At 44.9% G+C, this 15,862-nt stretch overlaps 5 protein-coding genes across 5 annotated transcripts; 1 reads left to right on the top strand and 4 right to left on the bottom strand.

Moving 5' to 3' along the window:
* Positions 1 to 1,105: 1,105 nt before the first annotated feature.
* Positions 1,106 to 2,667, bottom strand: AGABI2DRAFT_175624 (hypothetical protein; the record flags this gene model as incomplete). The annotated part of the gene is made up of 4 exons (XM_006453800.1): positions 1,106 to 1,249; positions 1,398 to 2,235; positions 2,283 to 2,434; positions 2,608 to 2,667. 4 exons carry the CDS (start codon positions 2,665 to 2,667, stop codon positions 1,106 to 1,108), a joined length of 1,194 nt encoding a protein of 397 aa, XP_006453863.1.
* Positions 2,668 to 3,425: 758 nt separating this feature from the next.
* Positions 3,426 to 5,422, bottom strand: AGABI2DRAFT_113626 (hypothetical protein; the record flags this gene model as incomplete). Its single annotated transcript, XM_006453799.1, has 7 exons — positions 3,426 to 4,107; positions 4,171 to 4,387; positions 4,441 to 4,539; positions 4,596 to 4,658; positions 4,727 to 4,905; positions 4,961 to 5,066; positions 5,140 to 5,422. The coding sequence occupies 7 exons, from the start codon at positions 5,420 to 5,422 to the stop codon at positions 3,426 to 3,428; spliced, it is 1,629 nt and encodes a 542-aa protein (XP_006453862.1).
* A 69-nt stretch (positions 5,423 to 5,491) lies between these two features.
* SDH3 (succinate dehydrogenase cytochrome b subunit precursor) lies at positions 5,492 to 6,364 on the bottom strand. Its single transcript, XM_006453798.1, has 5 exons — positions 6,254 to 6,364; positions 6,159 to 6,201; positions 5,945 to 6,105; positions 5,700 to 5,882; positions 5,492 to 5,639 (listed from the first exon to the last, which is right to left on the bottom strand). The coding sequence occupies exons 1-5, from the start codon at positions 6,318 to 6,320 to the stop codon at positions 5,554 to 5,556; spliced, it is 540 nt and encodes a 179-aa protein (XP_006453861.1). The 5' UTR covers positions 6,321 to 6,364; the 3' UTR covers positions 5,492 to 5,553.
* Positions 6,365 to 7,025: 661 nt separating this feature from the next.
* Positions 7,026 to 9,941, bottom strand: AGABI2DRAFT_213339 (hypothetical protein). Its single transcript, XM_006453797.1, has 13 exons — positions 9,570 to 9,941; positions 8,817 to 9,506; positions 8,568 to 8,761; positions 8,435 to 8,515; positions 8,215 to 8,377; positions 8,121 to 8,167; positions 7,998 to 8,067; positions 7,828 to 7,951; positions 7,600 to 7,774; positions 7,469 to 7,544; positions 7,323 to 7,420; positions 7,256 to 7,265; positions 7,026 to 7,206 (listed from the first exon to the last, which is right to left on the bottom strand). The coding sequence occupies exons 1-13, from the start codon at positions 9,912 to 9,914 to the stop codon at positions 7,186 to 7,188; spliced, it is 2,094 nt and encodes a 697-aa protein (XP_006453860.1). The 5' UTR covers positions 9,915 to 9,941; the 3' UTR covers positions 7,026 to 7,185.
* A 3,072-nt stretch (positions 9,942 to 13,013) lies between these two features.
* Positions 13,014 to 15,479, top strand: AGABI2DRAFT_175622 (hypothetical protein; the record flags this gene model as incomplete). The annotated part of the gene is made up of 3 exons (XM_006453796.1): positions 13,014 to 14,177; positions 14,231 to 15,043; positions 15,102 to 15,479. The coding sequence occupies 3 exons, from the start codon at positions 13,014 to 13,016 to the stop codon at positions 15,345 to 15,347; spliced, it is 2,223 nt and encodes a 740-aa protein (XP_006453859.1). The 3' UTR covers positions 15,348 to 15,479.
* Positions 15,480 to 15,862: the final 383 nt, after the last annotated feature.

Below are 15,862 nucleotides of genomic sequence, written 5' to 3'. Positions count from 1 at the left end.
CACGTAATTTTCGCACCGCCGATGGCTCCTTTTGTCGAGAACTTGCTCATCTTCTCGGGATCCCAGCTAGAGGCGCTTGAGATTCGTGTTAGTTCTCCCTGTAAGAAATCTATTTCTCTTGTACCATCCCCTTTGGTGATAACACGCTTTGGTAGATGCAATTCGTCTCATCCCAGAGTCAGCACTGGTACACCTCAAATCATTACAACGTCTCAGCATCCATTTCATGGGGTATTCTGCCAACAACAATACCCTGGTATCTGCGACGGAGTATCTAAAGTCTTTCCTTCATGGTTTACCATCCCCATCACACCTGGCATCATTTTCCTTGAGAGTCGATGAACGGATACAGATCTACCCCAATGCTGGAAGCTGTATGCCCAAATGCCAGAAATTTTCCCAACGCATTTGCCAACAATTATCTTGTCCTGTGAAATGGCCTTGCTTGACCTCTTGCGAAATTTTGGTCGAGGTACGTGATGACAATTTCCTTGAACCCACCTCCAGGCGTAAAACCATAAATATGGATACAAGAAAACTCAAAATCGATTCCCTTCTTCGAGTAAACGCTTCAAATGCAGAGCAGCTTAGGAGTTCAGCGATTCCACTCATGGGTTGACGTTAGTTACTGTTTAGAAGCCTCATAAAACGCATGTTTAATGTTGTCTGTACAATGTACATATTTGTATGAGCATCTTAGATTCAGATACAAATGGCACGAGGCGAGTCGTTCTCGGGTATAACAACAATTTTAGGTCATAACTCACTGGGTTGGATTTTCTTTCTGCTTCTCCGAATCAAACTCTGATTCGCAAGACTCTCTTCGCTCTCTTCTCTACCGCTTAAAATTTCTTCTTGGAAACAGGGGGCATCAAGAACTCATGCACGCCGAAGAACCTCAACCTATAAATCGAGGACATTGGCACTAACATACGGAGGTCGTCAAGAAGACCTCTTCTCTTCACCTACAGCAACTTCGCCTTTACCTTGAGCGAATATTCGAAGCTCAATAACAATTAAGATGACACTCCAAGAAAGATAACCATGCCAGGCGAACAGCATAATGTATCATCGAATTATAAAAATTATTCAATAACATGAATGATCACGGTCCCAAAGTAGGTGCAGGCAAAACCTTTATCCTGTCAAACGGGACTACACGCTCAGCCGTGAACTTCTCGACTTTTTTAACAGCAAATTCAAAAACATCCATTTCCAAGTTGAATTCCTCGTCATTGTCGTAATAATACTGTCCCGTGTGAAGACGCGGATGAATTAAACAAGTAGGATAAAACCAAAAATGCTCTAATCGTGCAAGTTTCATGGCGGTTTCCAACCATCTTCCCTGATATCATCGTTAACAAGAATCGGAAGACCATATCCATGGCGCCACGTACCATTAATTTATCTGTGCGTCCCGTGCGTCCAACTGCCACAGTAATATAACAAGAGATTGTTGTGAGTTGCTGACACTTCTCGATTTGGGCAAGTTCTTCCGGCGTAATATCCCTTGTCCAAGGTGTATCGACAGACCACCCAAGGTGCAATACCCGTAACGTAGCTCTATGAAGCGGCAGCGCCAGAAAGAAGAAGCGATGAATACTCTCAGGAGAGTCAGCGCCAGGGTACCGAGATTGGAACTCAAGGTGCTCCAGGCCAGAATATGAGGAGAGATACTTAAGAACGTTGGGTGGGTGGGTCGTATCAATGGCGAACTCATCAAGATATATGGAATTATCGAGGAGAAGCCCACAGATTTGGTCATTCTCCCCGGGGGAATCTGCACATCGGTTGAACATTAAATGCAGTATCTTCAACGATCGCAAATGATGTAGGTGGACGCGAAAGTCATCGGCCGAGACGTAAATCCCAGTGAGGTCGAGGTGCCTAAGCTTCAGATATGTGGTGGAAGGCAACGAGAAGATATGTATGAACGAAGGAACTTTGGAAGGGTGGTAAGGTCGTGGGACGCTGAATGTAAACTTTTCCAAGTTCGGACATCGCCCCAAGAGATCCGCGAGGCCAGCGCTGAAATCCTGGGTAATATCTCCTTCGTGGATCCAGTGTACTGACACCAAAGATAGATTGGAAAATGGTTTGAAAGTAAAACCGGGAGAGGGGTCTGAGACAGCGATCTCGATTATCAACTCTTTAAGGCCTGGGACAGATCCTAGGATGTCAAGTCCTTTAACTATTAGAGGTAAAACCGAAGGTTGTGTTGTCCAATAGGACCATCTATGATATTGTTATCAGCGGTGAACCACTGATCAAATGATACCTACTTAAGGGATTGCAAATTCGTCAAAGTTGGGGCCAGATCAATCAGTAGCTGGAGGCCTGCCATGTGCGGGTCGAAGCTATGTGGGTCAGAAACCATGATATCCACTGTCTTTGTGAAACGGCCGAAGACTAGCTCTTTTCCCAGATGAATATACTCAGAAATTGATGCGCAGGTTTCTGGGAACGGTTCACGAAAGCATAATCTTTCGAAGAGTGTGGGCGAGATTATATCGTCCATTCGTTTCGCAAGAAGACGCAGATTACACCGATCTAGCCGAAACTACTAGTGATTTAGCTACGTAAAACGGTAGAAGAAGACCCGCTCACCAACATTTCGGCTACATGCAAAATCAACTCGTCCGGGAGATCTAGAAGTGTGGTTGCCATGTTTGCCTGAATTGTGGCTTTGCGTACGCCGTAATATCAGGGAAGAGGCTGGATGATGTTGTGATAATCTCGGTTAAAAACACGTTGCTGACAGGTGTTCAAAACATTCCCACCAAATGCCACATGTAGTCCCTACCAGTCCATTCAGTACTAGTCCAGGCTCTGTACTTCAAATCCTTCGCCAACCGACGCAACTCCCTAGAGGTGCCCATACGCAAGCCTCATCCCTCCTGGATGCTTCTTCATGATCTGGGTACGGCGTCCAAACTTACCATCCATCATCAGGATGGACACATTATGCCGCGACCAGGCTCATCTGCTCAACCTCCAGTACTCTCTTACGCACCGAATATAGCTCAGTAATTCTTCCCAAAGGCTCCATATAAAAGAGAAGTTACCTACCAATCTTTTCAGGCGTTCAACTAACGGCACTCGATATCTTGCGGTATAAAATCTATCTTTCTTTTTAGTCGATCCCTGTGGCTGCAGATTGCGTATTCAGAAGTATGGATCTGTAACAAGCTGTCTTTTACTGAGAATTGGCCTCGTCTAGACTCAGAGTTCACTAGCACTTGTTGGCTCGTAGGCGTTGATCACTTCAGGAGTCATGATATTAGACGGTGTTCCAATGTCTCAGCTGGGCATAACATTATAGAAGAGCAAAAAGATCTGGTATATAAAAACTGACTGCATACCTTCTACTTAATACAAACGTCATTAAAAAAAAGAAAGAATTGAAAAAAAAAACACACATCTCCTCAATCATCTTTTTTCATCCGATCTTCTTGCCGTTGTTGTATCGCAAACGTCCCTCCATTCATCCCATTCCCATTCCCATTTGCAGGATTAGGTGTCGGAGGGAAAACCACATGCGAAGGTGTTCCTGGTTGTTCACCACCCATAGTCGATGGCAATGAAGGACTATTAGGATTCGAAGCGCCATTCACTTGCAACTGGCTATGAGGTGTTCTAGGAGGCGGCCCGCCTATCAACGAAGGAGTGCGCATATGTCCACTCTGATGACTACCACCATTGATAGTCGGATTTGGACCAAACGTCGAAGTAGGAAATCCTAATCCAACTCCACTGTGCGGTCCCGACTGTTGCGCCCCCATCGGTGGCGAGCCCATCGTCGAAATAAAAGGTGAAGGCAACCCAGGCGTATTCGGATTCAAAGGCGAAGCTCCATAATTCGGACTCTTGCCGCTCCCTTCCAAAACCCATCCATTACCCTGTCTAACCATTCTACCAGACTGAGTTCTTCTAGAACGCAAATCTCCACCACCCCATTTGGCCCTGAGACCGGTTTTAATGGAGGATGATTCGGCTGCTACGATACCTTGATCTTGATCTGAACCAGCAACGACTTCAACGGCACGTGTTGTTACGCGGATGGCGTAACCCATGCATACGAATACACCTCCTATAACACCAACACACCTTTATAATAGCAATGACATAAGTTATTCGAAGAATAGAGAAAAAAAAAACAGAAAAACGTACCGAATTAATAGTTGTATCAACGTTGTTGTCTTTTGATGAATCGTGATATTCAACGGGTCCAAATCGAATTTAAAAAAGATACCGGGAGTGCCTTTGTTATGTTCTACCTGCCTAGTATAATGCGTAACACTATACTGGTTTGTTCGTAGAGGAGAGGTACGGGGAGCGATATAAGTTGTCGGCACCACATGCAAGAAATACTGATACGCGGTAAAATCTATGCATATATTTTTAAACATATATAAGCGGGTATTTTCGGAGAGGACTCACGGTCTTGTGTGACTTCAAAAGACTCGTCAAGAGGCTGTACGATTTCAGGGAAATAGGGACCGAATGAGAATTCAGTGATAACGTGTGAGAGATTCATTTCTGAAAGGAGAGCATAAACCCAACAAGAACCAAGTTCAGTGAAGGACAGGACGAACGGTTATGATCGACATGCTGATAACTTGAATATCCATGACCGACGGTAGTAATATGAAGGTTCGCTAATATATAAAAAGCATTTTACCGTCAGCAGACCACTTCAAACTAAGACGAACCAGCAAATACGTACCAGTAACCCGTTTGACGGGCATAGTACCATAAATCCTACAAGCACCGCCATCCGGTACATGGTTATAAGTCGGTTTGAATTTAGGTTCAGAGTTTCGTCTTAGGAGTGAATCGAAAAATCCCCTTGATTTTCTTGATTGAGAGAGAGCTTGTCTCGCGGAAAGACCTTTCGAATGTTCCCTGAAAATATTTAGTTGGTATACAGTCGCGACGGAAAAGTTGGGTAGATGCGAACTTTAAAGCAGTAGCTTCGCCAATATTGAACTTGACACCGTCTCGTTGGAGTCCACCACTCAGAAGTAGTCGATCACCAACGACATCTCTCAAGTCGACACTCAAGTCTATCAAAGACAAAGTAAGTTAAATAACGTCCATCAAAAAATCATTCGCATCAAGAACCAAAATGTCACTCACACCGACATTGCATATTAACCACCATATCCAAATTAACAAACATATACGGCGCATTATCCTGATCAACCGCAAATTTGAACTCTGGCCAACCCCAGATATATTCCCCAATGTCGTTAAGCATCAACAGCAACGCAACGAGCATGACAAATATGGTCATGAACCCTCGGCTCTCCGAACGAGCTTTAAACGCCGAAGGTACTTTTGGAAAAGCATCGAATTTGGCAAGAGGTGCTGCGGCGGCATCGAGTTTTTTGAGAACCGAGTCGTCCTCGGACGTGGCCATTTGGGTCGAAAGTAGGGCAGGGACAAGCAGCGTTTCCCGATTCTCATTCTGTCGACGTGTCCTAATCTAGTCTCGTGACAAGTATATCCCGCAGTCACATGTTCATTAATTAAGGACCATCTACGCACAACTCAGAAAAACGTTAGATAAACAGTCGAGGCTGTAGCTGCTCCAAGTACAACATATCCACCTGTATAAACCCCTTTCAAACTCATCACTGTCCCCAGACCATCAGCATAAGAAACGCATGAGAAAACCAGGTATTCAAAGCACGTACGTTTTCCAGCATCCCAGGCCAAATGCCTCAACCCATTGAAAAAGTGAAGTGAAAACGGCGCAGCGAGAATAAGTTTCCCACCCAACTTGACAGCTTCCGGGAGTTCATGGATAAACGTCAACAAGTGCACACTATCAAAAGTCGTAGGCGCAACAAGGTAGGCAAGACCAAATCCATAAAGCACTAAATCATAACAACCAACCGTCCAGTCTGAAATTGTAAAGAAAAGAGGGAAGGATACATACGGACGCCGAGACCCGCACCAGCAAATCGGTTAAAAATCGAAACGACAGAAGTCAATTGAGGTTGATAGATTGTCAGATGAGGACTCATAGGACGGCTGAGGCGTTGTTTGTTGAGTATTCCTTCGCTTGCTGAGGGAGATAAGGACTCTGTTTGAATCAACCTAAGCAAAATTATCAATTTCCAACTCTCTATTGCTTCGATTCAGAAACATACCTCCTGCCAATGCCATTGCGCAGTACGACCTGGTTTCTCAGAGCTAGCATCAAGTAAATAATATCACAACGCAGAATAGCTCCGACATAACTCACCAAGTCGGGGGTTCAAAGCAGCGCGCCTAAACGTAGGACCCAACCCAAGAACCTTGGTCGACATCATAACACAGCACCGGGATGCGCCGCGCGACGACGATAAGCAATAAGGAACACGGGATTGACCGGACATTGTCACATGAATACGTTCCCACGTGTTAACTCACATGTGACATCAAGTCGTCTACCATCCAAGTGAAGAAAAGTTAGTCAGAGGTGATATTACGGATTCTATGTCAGAGTGGGCTATTGAGCTCAAAGGATTATAATCATTGTATCTCACCGCACAGACATACGCCAATACAATTCTTCCATCGTGGCATTGAACATCGAGTTGAAGCGGCTAGAAATTGACGCAAGTGATGCATACATATATTAACACGAGTTTTGTCTACTGACAATGCATTGTAATAACTGCAAATAGGTGATGCAAGCAAAGAGAAAATGCCCAATACAGAAGACTTGGTACTTGCCAAAGTGCAACAGCTAATCATTCTAGAGAGGTATAGACATGGGGAACATGTGGAGCGACAGACTTGCAAATGGTTATGGAACAGCGACATATGATCATTGAAGGATGACGATGATGATATGATGAAAATAATGATAGTGCAAGATTAACTTGATAAAGGAACAGAATATGTCGGAATATGCGAGTAAACGTGGCAACGTTTCTTGTAAAAAAGCATGCTGGTGTAGTCGGATTGCAGAGTCGAAACTGATTATTGTACTTGCCGTCGAAGCTTTGCTGGTTATTTTTTTTTGCTTTTTTGTTTGTTTTGAATTCAAGCGAAGGTGATGTCCAAATGCAGATGATGGGTAATGCAGATTGATGATGTACGAAGAGGCAGGCCGAGATATCTTGCAGAATATTCGATACAATGAGATTGCTCCCGAGGAAGGGAGGGATGTTTTGATGAAAAGAAAAATGTTTAGTAGCCGTAGTAGGCACGCTAGAAGTGCGCTCAGCGTCGTCGAAGCACAAGGCTATCAAAATCTTACCATACGATCGCTATAATTCCGTAGAACATCAGTGGCGTACTATTAAATCACATGAAATTGAACTCACAAGAGCCAGATGACCTTTGAACCTGTCTTACAACCGCGTAAGGTGACAATGTGACCCCGGATGCACTCGTACAGAGTGGCCCGTTGATCCTTGTCGGCCTATGAGGTTCTTAGCAGATGGGGCAGGAGAATAGGACCATGACGCACCGTGGGCAAAACGCTGGCGATAAGTTGGCTACCGGTGACAGAAAGAGCAAGGTCAACTACCATTGCACGACGGGCCCTAAACAGACATGACATGAATTGTAATTCATCATAGCAACCTGTCCGTTTCTTACCCTTTTGCTGGTTCGCACATACGCTTGACGACCCTGTCAAGGGTTTCCTTACCCCCTTCCTTCAACGCTTTCGTAACAGACTTAGAGCCTTGTTCGTTAGTGGCGAATTCATGGAGGCCATCCAAAAGATGGTCAAGAGTCATGCGACGATGTTGTTCAGAACCATGTTCGAGGACTGAAACAATGTCAGGGGACCTTCTATCCAGAGTGACTTGACAGCGGACATACTATGCTGGATACAATAGGAACCCCACTGGTTCTTCGCGACTTCGCTAAAGACAGCTGCGCCTTGGTTCAATATTTCATCCACGATACCGTCCTTGGCGTCAGGCTCGAGGTTCTCGAATGCATGCTGAGAGAGAATCAGAATAAGTAAAGTAACATTTCTATAAACGCACCTGAACAACGAGCGAGCCAGTTTCATGGCATGCCAAGGACGCCCACTTTCCCTTGAGAGATTTGTTGACACTGATACCAAGTCTCAGCGGAGTCACAAACAGAAAGAACAAAGCGAGGCTCACAAGGCGAATATGGCGGGGGCAGGTGGAGTCCACGAGAGCTCCATAATCTACGGGGCGTGAAGCAAGGCGAAGAACAAGGAATGGCCAGCTTTACCTTGCTCCAAACATGGGAAGCATGCTTGTTCACCAAAGTTTGGGCCGGATCCCCATGGAGCAATTCCGAGACGATGAGAAGGCGAATATCTTCTTCGCAGTCAAGAGCTTTCTGAAGGACGTGACATCCGTAACAGTTGGTAGCAAGCTCAACGATGCGGCCCCTTTTGAACACGGCATTTAGGAACAAGCAACGGAGTAATTAAGAAAAGTGACCGTACCTCATGCAACTTACAATCTTCCTTCGTTCCTCCGCTGTAGAAGCCGCCTCGAGGCATCGTTGAACAGCCCAGTTTCCAAAGCTAGTATCATACGTCAGATAAGCCAAAGCTAAACGTTGCCGCGTGAACTCACCGGTGGGCCATCATTTCAAAGCCGCGAGCGCATATGGCATCGACAATTTTGGCACGTTCCTCAATATCGGCGACCTTGAGCTTCTGTTGAAGGAAAATAGAAGCTTGCTGGTCGGACGACTTTATAATGCGAGAAACAAAAATGTGATAAGGAGGCGAAGAAGAAGGATGAAGGAGAGACAAGAAGTTGATCGGCTATTTCAAACGTTAGTAAGTCCCTGGTATATCAAGGATGAGGATAAATGCTTGCCTCATGAGAGTTTTGCGATGGTTGAGACGGAGAAGCTTGTTGATGCATGAGGGTTGAACGCATGGGCTCGCTATGGTTCATCTGATTCAAATTGAAGTCTAACATTGACTTCTCTGTCGGCATGCGCCAGTCGGTGTGCAAGGTTAAAGATTGTTGAGAGACCGGTTGCTGAGTAAGACGCCAGTCCATTTGCGGAAGTCGATTCGTCGATTCGACGCGACGAGGCAAAGGAGAGCTGTAGATGGACTGAGTTTGAGAAGGAGACGTATTGGCAAAAAGAGCGTGTAGGTTGTGAGCTTGCGATACAGAAGCCGGAATTTCAGAAAAAGGGTGAAACGGAGGAATGCCACCAGATGACGAAGAGGATTGAGACAAGCCATAACGAAGGTTTCCGGGATTAGCTTCCAACGGCTCAGCATACTTGATCGGAGTAGCCTGTTGCTCAAACAACAAAGACGAAGGCGGTACCAAAAGCAAACCATGAGCCGCGTCATACGGAGACTGGCCCATATTTTTAGGATCAAATTGAGCCCGAGCAGGCGAGAGGTCGGTCGGGGTGAGTAAAGCCGACGACACAGACGCAGGCGAAAAGTCAGGAGAGTTTTGGTTAACATCAAGGTTGAGCTGAGGCTTTTTAAGAAAAGGAGCAGGTGAGTTGAGATTAAGGGTACGAAGGAGCTGCTCGACATGCTAAGGAAGAAAAAACAAGTGAGCATATGCGTCGGTATTTCAATTATGATAGCATATACTCACTTTATCTTCGTATTCTGGCGAGTTTTTCTTCCTACCATCGCCAATGGCGCCGATATCCTTGCTGGAGTGTGTCATGGAACTCAGCGAGCCAAAAACATCCTCGCGACTGATCAAGGGCAAGTTAAGGGGCTTTTGGTGGCCATTCAGACCATTGAAATTGATCATATCTCCGTCTGATATACGAGAAAAAGAATCCAGGGCTCTAGGCCACGTAGATTCAGAGGGTTGGGGCTGAGGAGCCCAAATAGACGCAGCCAAACCGGCATTGCCAGTCGCCTGACGAGAGCGCGGAGGACTAGAATCGTACAAAGAGAGATACTTGGACGAATCCTGGGGAAGGGCCATGACAACGGATTGGAGAGGAGATGGTGGTGGTAGAGGAAAGAGAATTGACAGGCCTTGTTTTTAATTTTTTATACACATCAACTCTTGCGCTGCTTCTCGACGCTTTCGCGTCCAATTTTCCATTTTAAGCTATGGTCCTTCCTCGAAAAGCATCATTTCCCACGTATCATGTAAGCATGTCCTCGATCCATTGGGGGGATGAGTGTAGGAGTTGAAGGAAACGTCGAGGATGGAGGAGATACATATATTCAGGGTCGAATTAGCGCTCAGGGAGGCGCCCCGAGAAGCAGTTTCACAGGTATAAAGGATCATATCCAAGTTCATATCCCACCATTCTCATTTTATATCGTCCGCACCGGTGCCGCTCGTGGCGCCCATCATCACTCAACGTCTCTCAAGATGTTATCTCAAAGTTCTGCATCTCCACCAATTTCCGAGGAACCTCAATGAAATGCATATCAACAAATGAAATCAAAAAGGTTTATTTAACCCAACTTTGCAGTTACCCCTCATTTGGGCTCCGTTTCCCTGATAGGTTTCTCCAGCTTCGAGTCCGCACTCATAGGACGCGATTAACAAAAAAAGCGTTAGGTTTGATAGGATTTACGACACTTCCCACTGGCGTGCGTGGAGTCCCCCTTGATATATCACTGTATATATAAATACTTGTATACGTGATAACTTTGTTTCCTCTGATGAGCGCGAGTAGAGAAGCCATCAAGCGACTACGGCTCCTTGACGTCTATGATAGCTACACAAGATCGGCAAGACATTTCGATTTAACCAAAGCGGTCAGCTTGTTCAATGAGGCTTTTTATACAATCGTATAACTTCGGGAATAACGAAAAACAACTCCCGGGATCAAGACCGCTCGAAGTCATGACCAGATTATAACCGACCGTTCTCACACACATGCCGTCAAGACATTGACAACCAGTTCGGGCTTGTCATAATCCAAAACCGATCACCAGCCACAAAAACAACAAGTGCTCACAACATGTCTTCTTCCTCTACGGCTCCGTATTCCAGAAATAAAGTTTTCTGGGGGGAGATTCAGAAGATGTCCAAAGGTTTTGAAAGCTGACCTCATTAGAGATCCAGGCACGATATGTAGCAATATCAAACGACAGGTCTGTCTGTCTGTCAAAAGGGAGTAAGTAATAATACTGGAATGGGTAAAACGTATGTACTGTATGTATATATGTACTGACAACTTCTTCTCGAGTGAGCGATTTGTGCTGTTTGTCCGGATTTCGAACGGGTAAGTGGGTACTCCAACCAATGTCAATTCAACCGTCTATGTGCCGTTTTCTGTTCTTGCTACTGCATGAGCTCTTTCCCATCATCAACGAATACAGCTATTCAAGCATCTCAATCAACCCCAACTTCTGTATCATCAGAATAGCCAAAGGATAGTTCGTAAACGATGGCAAAAAAGACTCATCGGTAACAAGAACTATCCGTTTGATACGACTAGAAAGAAAAAAATAGAAACAAGCCAGTTCAATAAAGTCGTAAACACTTCGGGAGAAGGGGGGTTATGTAGGGGGGATATCAGAAGGACAATCGTACGTACGTACGTATACACATGTTGCATACTTTTGACAGGATGACATGGACTTCGAAACAATCATCCAACAGTTGAAGGTCCCTTACTAATCCGAGTCTTCTTTTTGTTACATTACGTTGTTTGCTTTTCCTAATCAACAAGCTAACACCGGACATTTGAGAAAGACAAAAAGAAGAAGAGAGACGAAGCAACACGAGATGGGGAAAAAGAAGAAACAGTGAGTTGAAACCGTGAGACCATTCAAGAGCACGCCGACTAGGTCGGGTCGATTCAAAGGGGACTAGCTAAACTGATTCCATCAAATCGAATTTGCCCGTCCAGCGGAATGTCGTTCATCGCTCTTCACTGTGTACCAAAATACGGACTCATCAAAATCCCACTTTGAACATTCTCCCCAAAATCACGATCACCGGCCGCCTATCGAAACCTTACATTAAACATCACATTAAACGCCCCTTCTTCCATTCTCAACACCTTCAACAATAACCCGAAATGAAAAAAGAAGAAAGGGATTGGAGCGGACTCGGAACATCCTTGACCCAAAATCCCGAAAGTTATTTTTTTATTCTGTACTCTAAACTCAAGCTCACAGATAGGTACGTGATCCTTAGTATTCGGTTATGACCAACTGGGCGATATCGTCTCATCTACAAGAGAGAAGAAAAAACTATTAAAAAACGGCGAGCTTGGAAAGGTCAGTGTGATATCATTAGAAGAAAGAAAGTGGCGAAGAAGATATCTTTCGCTCGTCAAGCTCGTCATCGCTTTCGCATAAAAAAATAAGTCAATCCACAATCCAAAGTTTTCATACTCCATACTCCCTCCATAGATCTAATGGAAGGCTCGTCAAGGATCTCGAGATTTCTAAATGGGGGCAGCGATTTTTGACGTGTGAGGTGGGTGTATGCTGAGTAGAAGGTTTTTCATCTGCGCCTACTATGTATGTTCGTTTCATTACGCACACGCCTCTTCGTCCAGTAAATCCCCGATCAACAACAAAGTAAAGTTCTTACAAGAACAAAACCCTCATTTAACAAACCCCCGATCAACTCCCATCATCAAACCGAGTGGCCCCTTGAACTTATTTTCGGAATTCAGTTCGCCGTCGCTGATAAACATAGTTTTATAAATACACATGGATGTACAGGACATATGATGTAGATCATAAGATCTACTTGAATTGAGAGAGTTGATGGCCGTTTGAAGAGGAAGAGATCTCATTTCTATGTACTTGTATGTTCCAAACTTACTCTTTTCCATCATGCAAGTATCAGAATCAGACCAGGGTTCTCAGTTGGCGCGTTGGATAAGATGTTGAAGGACCAGGGTATGGGTAGATGAGAGAATGAGGTTGTAAATGAATCGTTAGTAGTCGTGTGCAGGCATCAGATCTATAATAAAGCAATTGATCGGAGTTTTCGCATTACGTTCTCGGTGGATGCCGTAGCGGACATAGTGGAATCACGTACTCGACGGCGATCACAAGCCAGCACAATCCCATATAACCACTCCACCACCAAGCACTCTGCATGCCGTCTCGCTCGCCCCTCCACGCTGTCCCTCCCGAAATCCTCGCCACCATCGCACACTCCCTCGCCACTGACCACCCTTTTCTTCCCCCCCGCGATCTCTGTGCTCTCCGTGCCACTTGCCGCCATCTCAGGGATGCACTCAACGCCCATTACAACCCCGCTCTCTGGGCTACTGCTTTTGCTTTTCGTTTCGACGCTGGCCCTGTCATTCGACGCAACTTTCGTCCTAATGGCCGTGACTACTTTGACCAACTCCGTCAGTATACCGATACACTCGATGCTATCCGGTCTGGTAATGTCTCCCACCCGGATATCGGTGATGTCTTTCGCATCGTGTACGTCATGCTTCTCGACAACGACGGAAAGAACAGAACCCAACTCGAAGCTGCGGGTGTCGATAACTTTATCGACACCTACATCCGCACCCGCCTCTGGTCAGAGGCGCATCTCCGTGATGGATGGCCCGATGACGCTTCTACCCACTCGTTTGCAGTATGGATCAAATGGATGTTGACGACACCCGAACAACTCCAAAACGAATCCACATCCGCACGTGAAGAAATGGTCGCCCTCGTACTTCCCTACGTCCTCAACCCCTACCGCTACGCCCAAGCCGAAGCTCCTCCCTACCACTTCCACTTCCCCCTCCCTCTACATAAATCCACCAATCTCATCCCCCATTCCTTTCCCTCCGCGCATGGCCCATATCCCGTCTACACCCCCAATGCAGAAGTGTCTTATCCCTACTTTGGTTCTCTTCCCTATTTTTCTCCACCTCCTATCGCAATTGCCGCAAAATTATTATATTTCGCTAGACGCGAGATTCTTCCATTTAATATCCCTCATCATATTCCAGCTACACGTGCTCAAGCTCTCCCTTCCAGCGAACCTTCACCTACTCAAGAAGATTTTATTGAATTTAATGCGCATAGAGGTGCAAAACCTCCAGATCGTGTGACGTGGGATTGGTACTCTGGTACTCGATTGGTGAATGGTGGTTTTGATCCTGCTACGGTTGCCAATCCGGCTAGTGAGGTGTGGGATGTGGATTATTGGAGAAGAAGGTTGTGTGGGAATGCTTGGAAACGACAACCGAAATGGAGACCTGCGAAAGTGTATGTTCCGGGTTCGATGGATGGTTTATGGCAAGGTCGACTCGTCGTAAGTTTCTGTTTTCTCTTCTCTTGATCATTTTTAATATTAATATTTGTTAGTTCCCGATGCAAGACGCTTTACATCAACTCATTCAACAAGCCGTTTATCCTCAACATAATTTTAATGAACTCTCGTTGAGAGTGATTCATCAACCGTTGTTTATGAGACTTGTCGAACATCATTCTGTGGATCCTGATATTCCTATACCCTTTCCTGAACAAAACTCCAATGAGGAGGATGAGGATTTGTCGATGAAGAATGCTTGGTTTCCGGGATTACCAGGTCATCTTGATTTTTCGTCGTATGGAAATGAAAAGAAGACGTTTGTCTCTATTAATGGACAAGATAATCCTACTTGGATTTACACGAATTTCACTCGCGATCACGATCACGAGGAAGAAGGACATGAGAAATGTGAGATGTGTAAAGAACGAAGAGAGTTGTATAGGAGAGCGATGGAATTGGATAAAGAGGATTTGGATGGGTTGAATGGGGTTTATGAGAGTAGGTGGGAGGAGATTGAGGGGAGGATGTTTGGGAGTGTTGGGTTGAGTAGGGATGAGAGTGGGCCTATGGATGAAGATGACGACGACGACGACGATGAGGAGGAGGATGGGGATGGGGATGTTGAGATTGAAGATGCTGATGCGGAAGATGAAAATGACGTGGATGTCGAGATTGAAGACGTCGACATAGAAGACGAAACCGAAAATGAAAATGAAGAAGAAATAGAATTTATAGAGGATCCAAACGCCGATATTCAAAACCAAAAACCATCAACATCATCATTTATGTCGCCTGTGAGACGAGGAACAGATCGAACAAAGATAGAGAAATGTAATGGAATCAAAGATATCATTTTCTCTGGTTCAGTACGTCTCTCCCTCTCTCTCTCCCTCTCATCACTCAAACTAATATTCTGTACTATAGACAGACAAAAAACACGCTCAAGCATGGAACCAATTCACATTTTACGGTCGTCTAAGACCATGGGATGGTTTAATAGGAATATTAAGACGTGCATATTGGCCTACGCAGAGTTTATTGTTTTTTTATGGGTATCTTGTTGGGGGGGAGAGGTTTGTGGGGAATTGGAGGTTTGCGGCTGTGGATCCGAGGAGTCCGACTTGGGAGAGTGCGTTTGTGATGAGTAGGAGGGAGGAGGGGAGGGAGTGAGATTTGGTTATTTTATGGATGTATGGCGATTTTCGTTCTATTGCATTTTTTTTTTTTGTATTAGTTGTATTTTTTTTTCATTTTTGTATTTTTTTTTTTTTGAGAGGACATTACTTCATACCCACTCGCTTGCTTTATTTATTTATGAAAGGAACGCTTTTTTGTTTTTGGGTTATACGCAGTTGTTTGTAGAATTCGTTCTTTATGTTAATGGTTTTTGGAATAGTTTTTGGTTATAGAATGATTATTCTTTTGTGCGCGAGTCTCTGTGAAGTTGGTTTTAGAGTTGGATTTGATTGATTGTTTCGCTGAAATACTCTAAGGAAGGATGTAGGAGTGATAGAGAATTTATAATTTTTGGAATGTTAGATGCGCGATTTATACATAGGTTAGTAGTATAAACACTCGACGAAGAACCCGGTACGAGATGAAGGGGTTAATTTACTTTGACAGTTGTGTATCACTTGTGTATGAGGATGACCGACTCGGACAGACTACAACGGAATCTTAGATGG

Source organism: Agaricus bisporus (genome assembly GCF_000300575.1).
Source record: "Agaricus bisporus var. bisporus H97 unplaced genomic scaffold AGABI2scaffold_1, whole genome shotgun sequence".
Lineage (NCBI taxonomy): Eukaryota > Fungi > Basidiomycota > Agaricomycetes > Agaricales > Agaricaceae > Agaricus > Agaricus bisporus.
This window is presented reverse-complemented; position numbering and strand designations above follow the sequence as displayed.

Coding starts and splice junctions, on each gene's coding strand:
- SDH3 (XM_006453798.1), bottom strand. CDS start 6,320: ATGATGTCGACCAAGGTTCTTGGGTTGGGTCCTACGTTTAGGCGCGCT. Junction 6,106..6,158: donor CGCAATGGCATTGGCAGGAG/GTATGTTTCTGA, acceptor AATTTTGCTTAG/GTTGATTCAAACAGAGTCCT. Junction 5,883..5,944: donor TGGTGCGGGTCTCGGCGTCC/GTATGTATCCTT, acceptor GTTATGATTTAG/TGCTTTATGGATTTGGTCTT.
- AGABI2DRAFT_213339 (XM_006453797.1), bottom strand. CDS start 9,914: ATGGCCCTTCCCCAGGATTCGTCCAAGTATCTCTCTTTGTACGATTCT. Junction 8,516..8,567: donor TTTGAAATGATGGCCCACCG/GTGAGTTCACGC, acceptor GTATGATACTAG/CTTTGGAAACTGGGCTGTTC. Junction 7,952..7,997: donor CTGGCTCGCTCGTTGTTCAG/GTGCGTTTATAG, acceptor ATTCTCTCTCAG/CATGCATTCGAGAACCTCGA.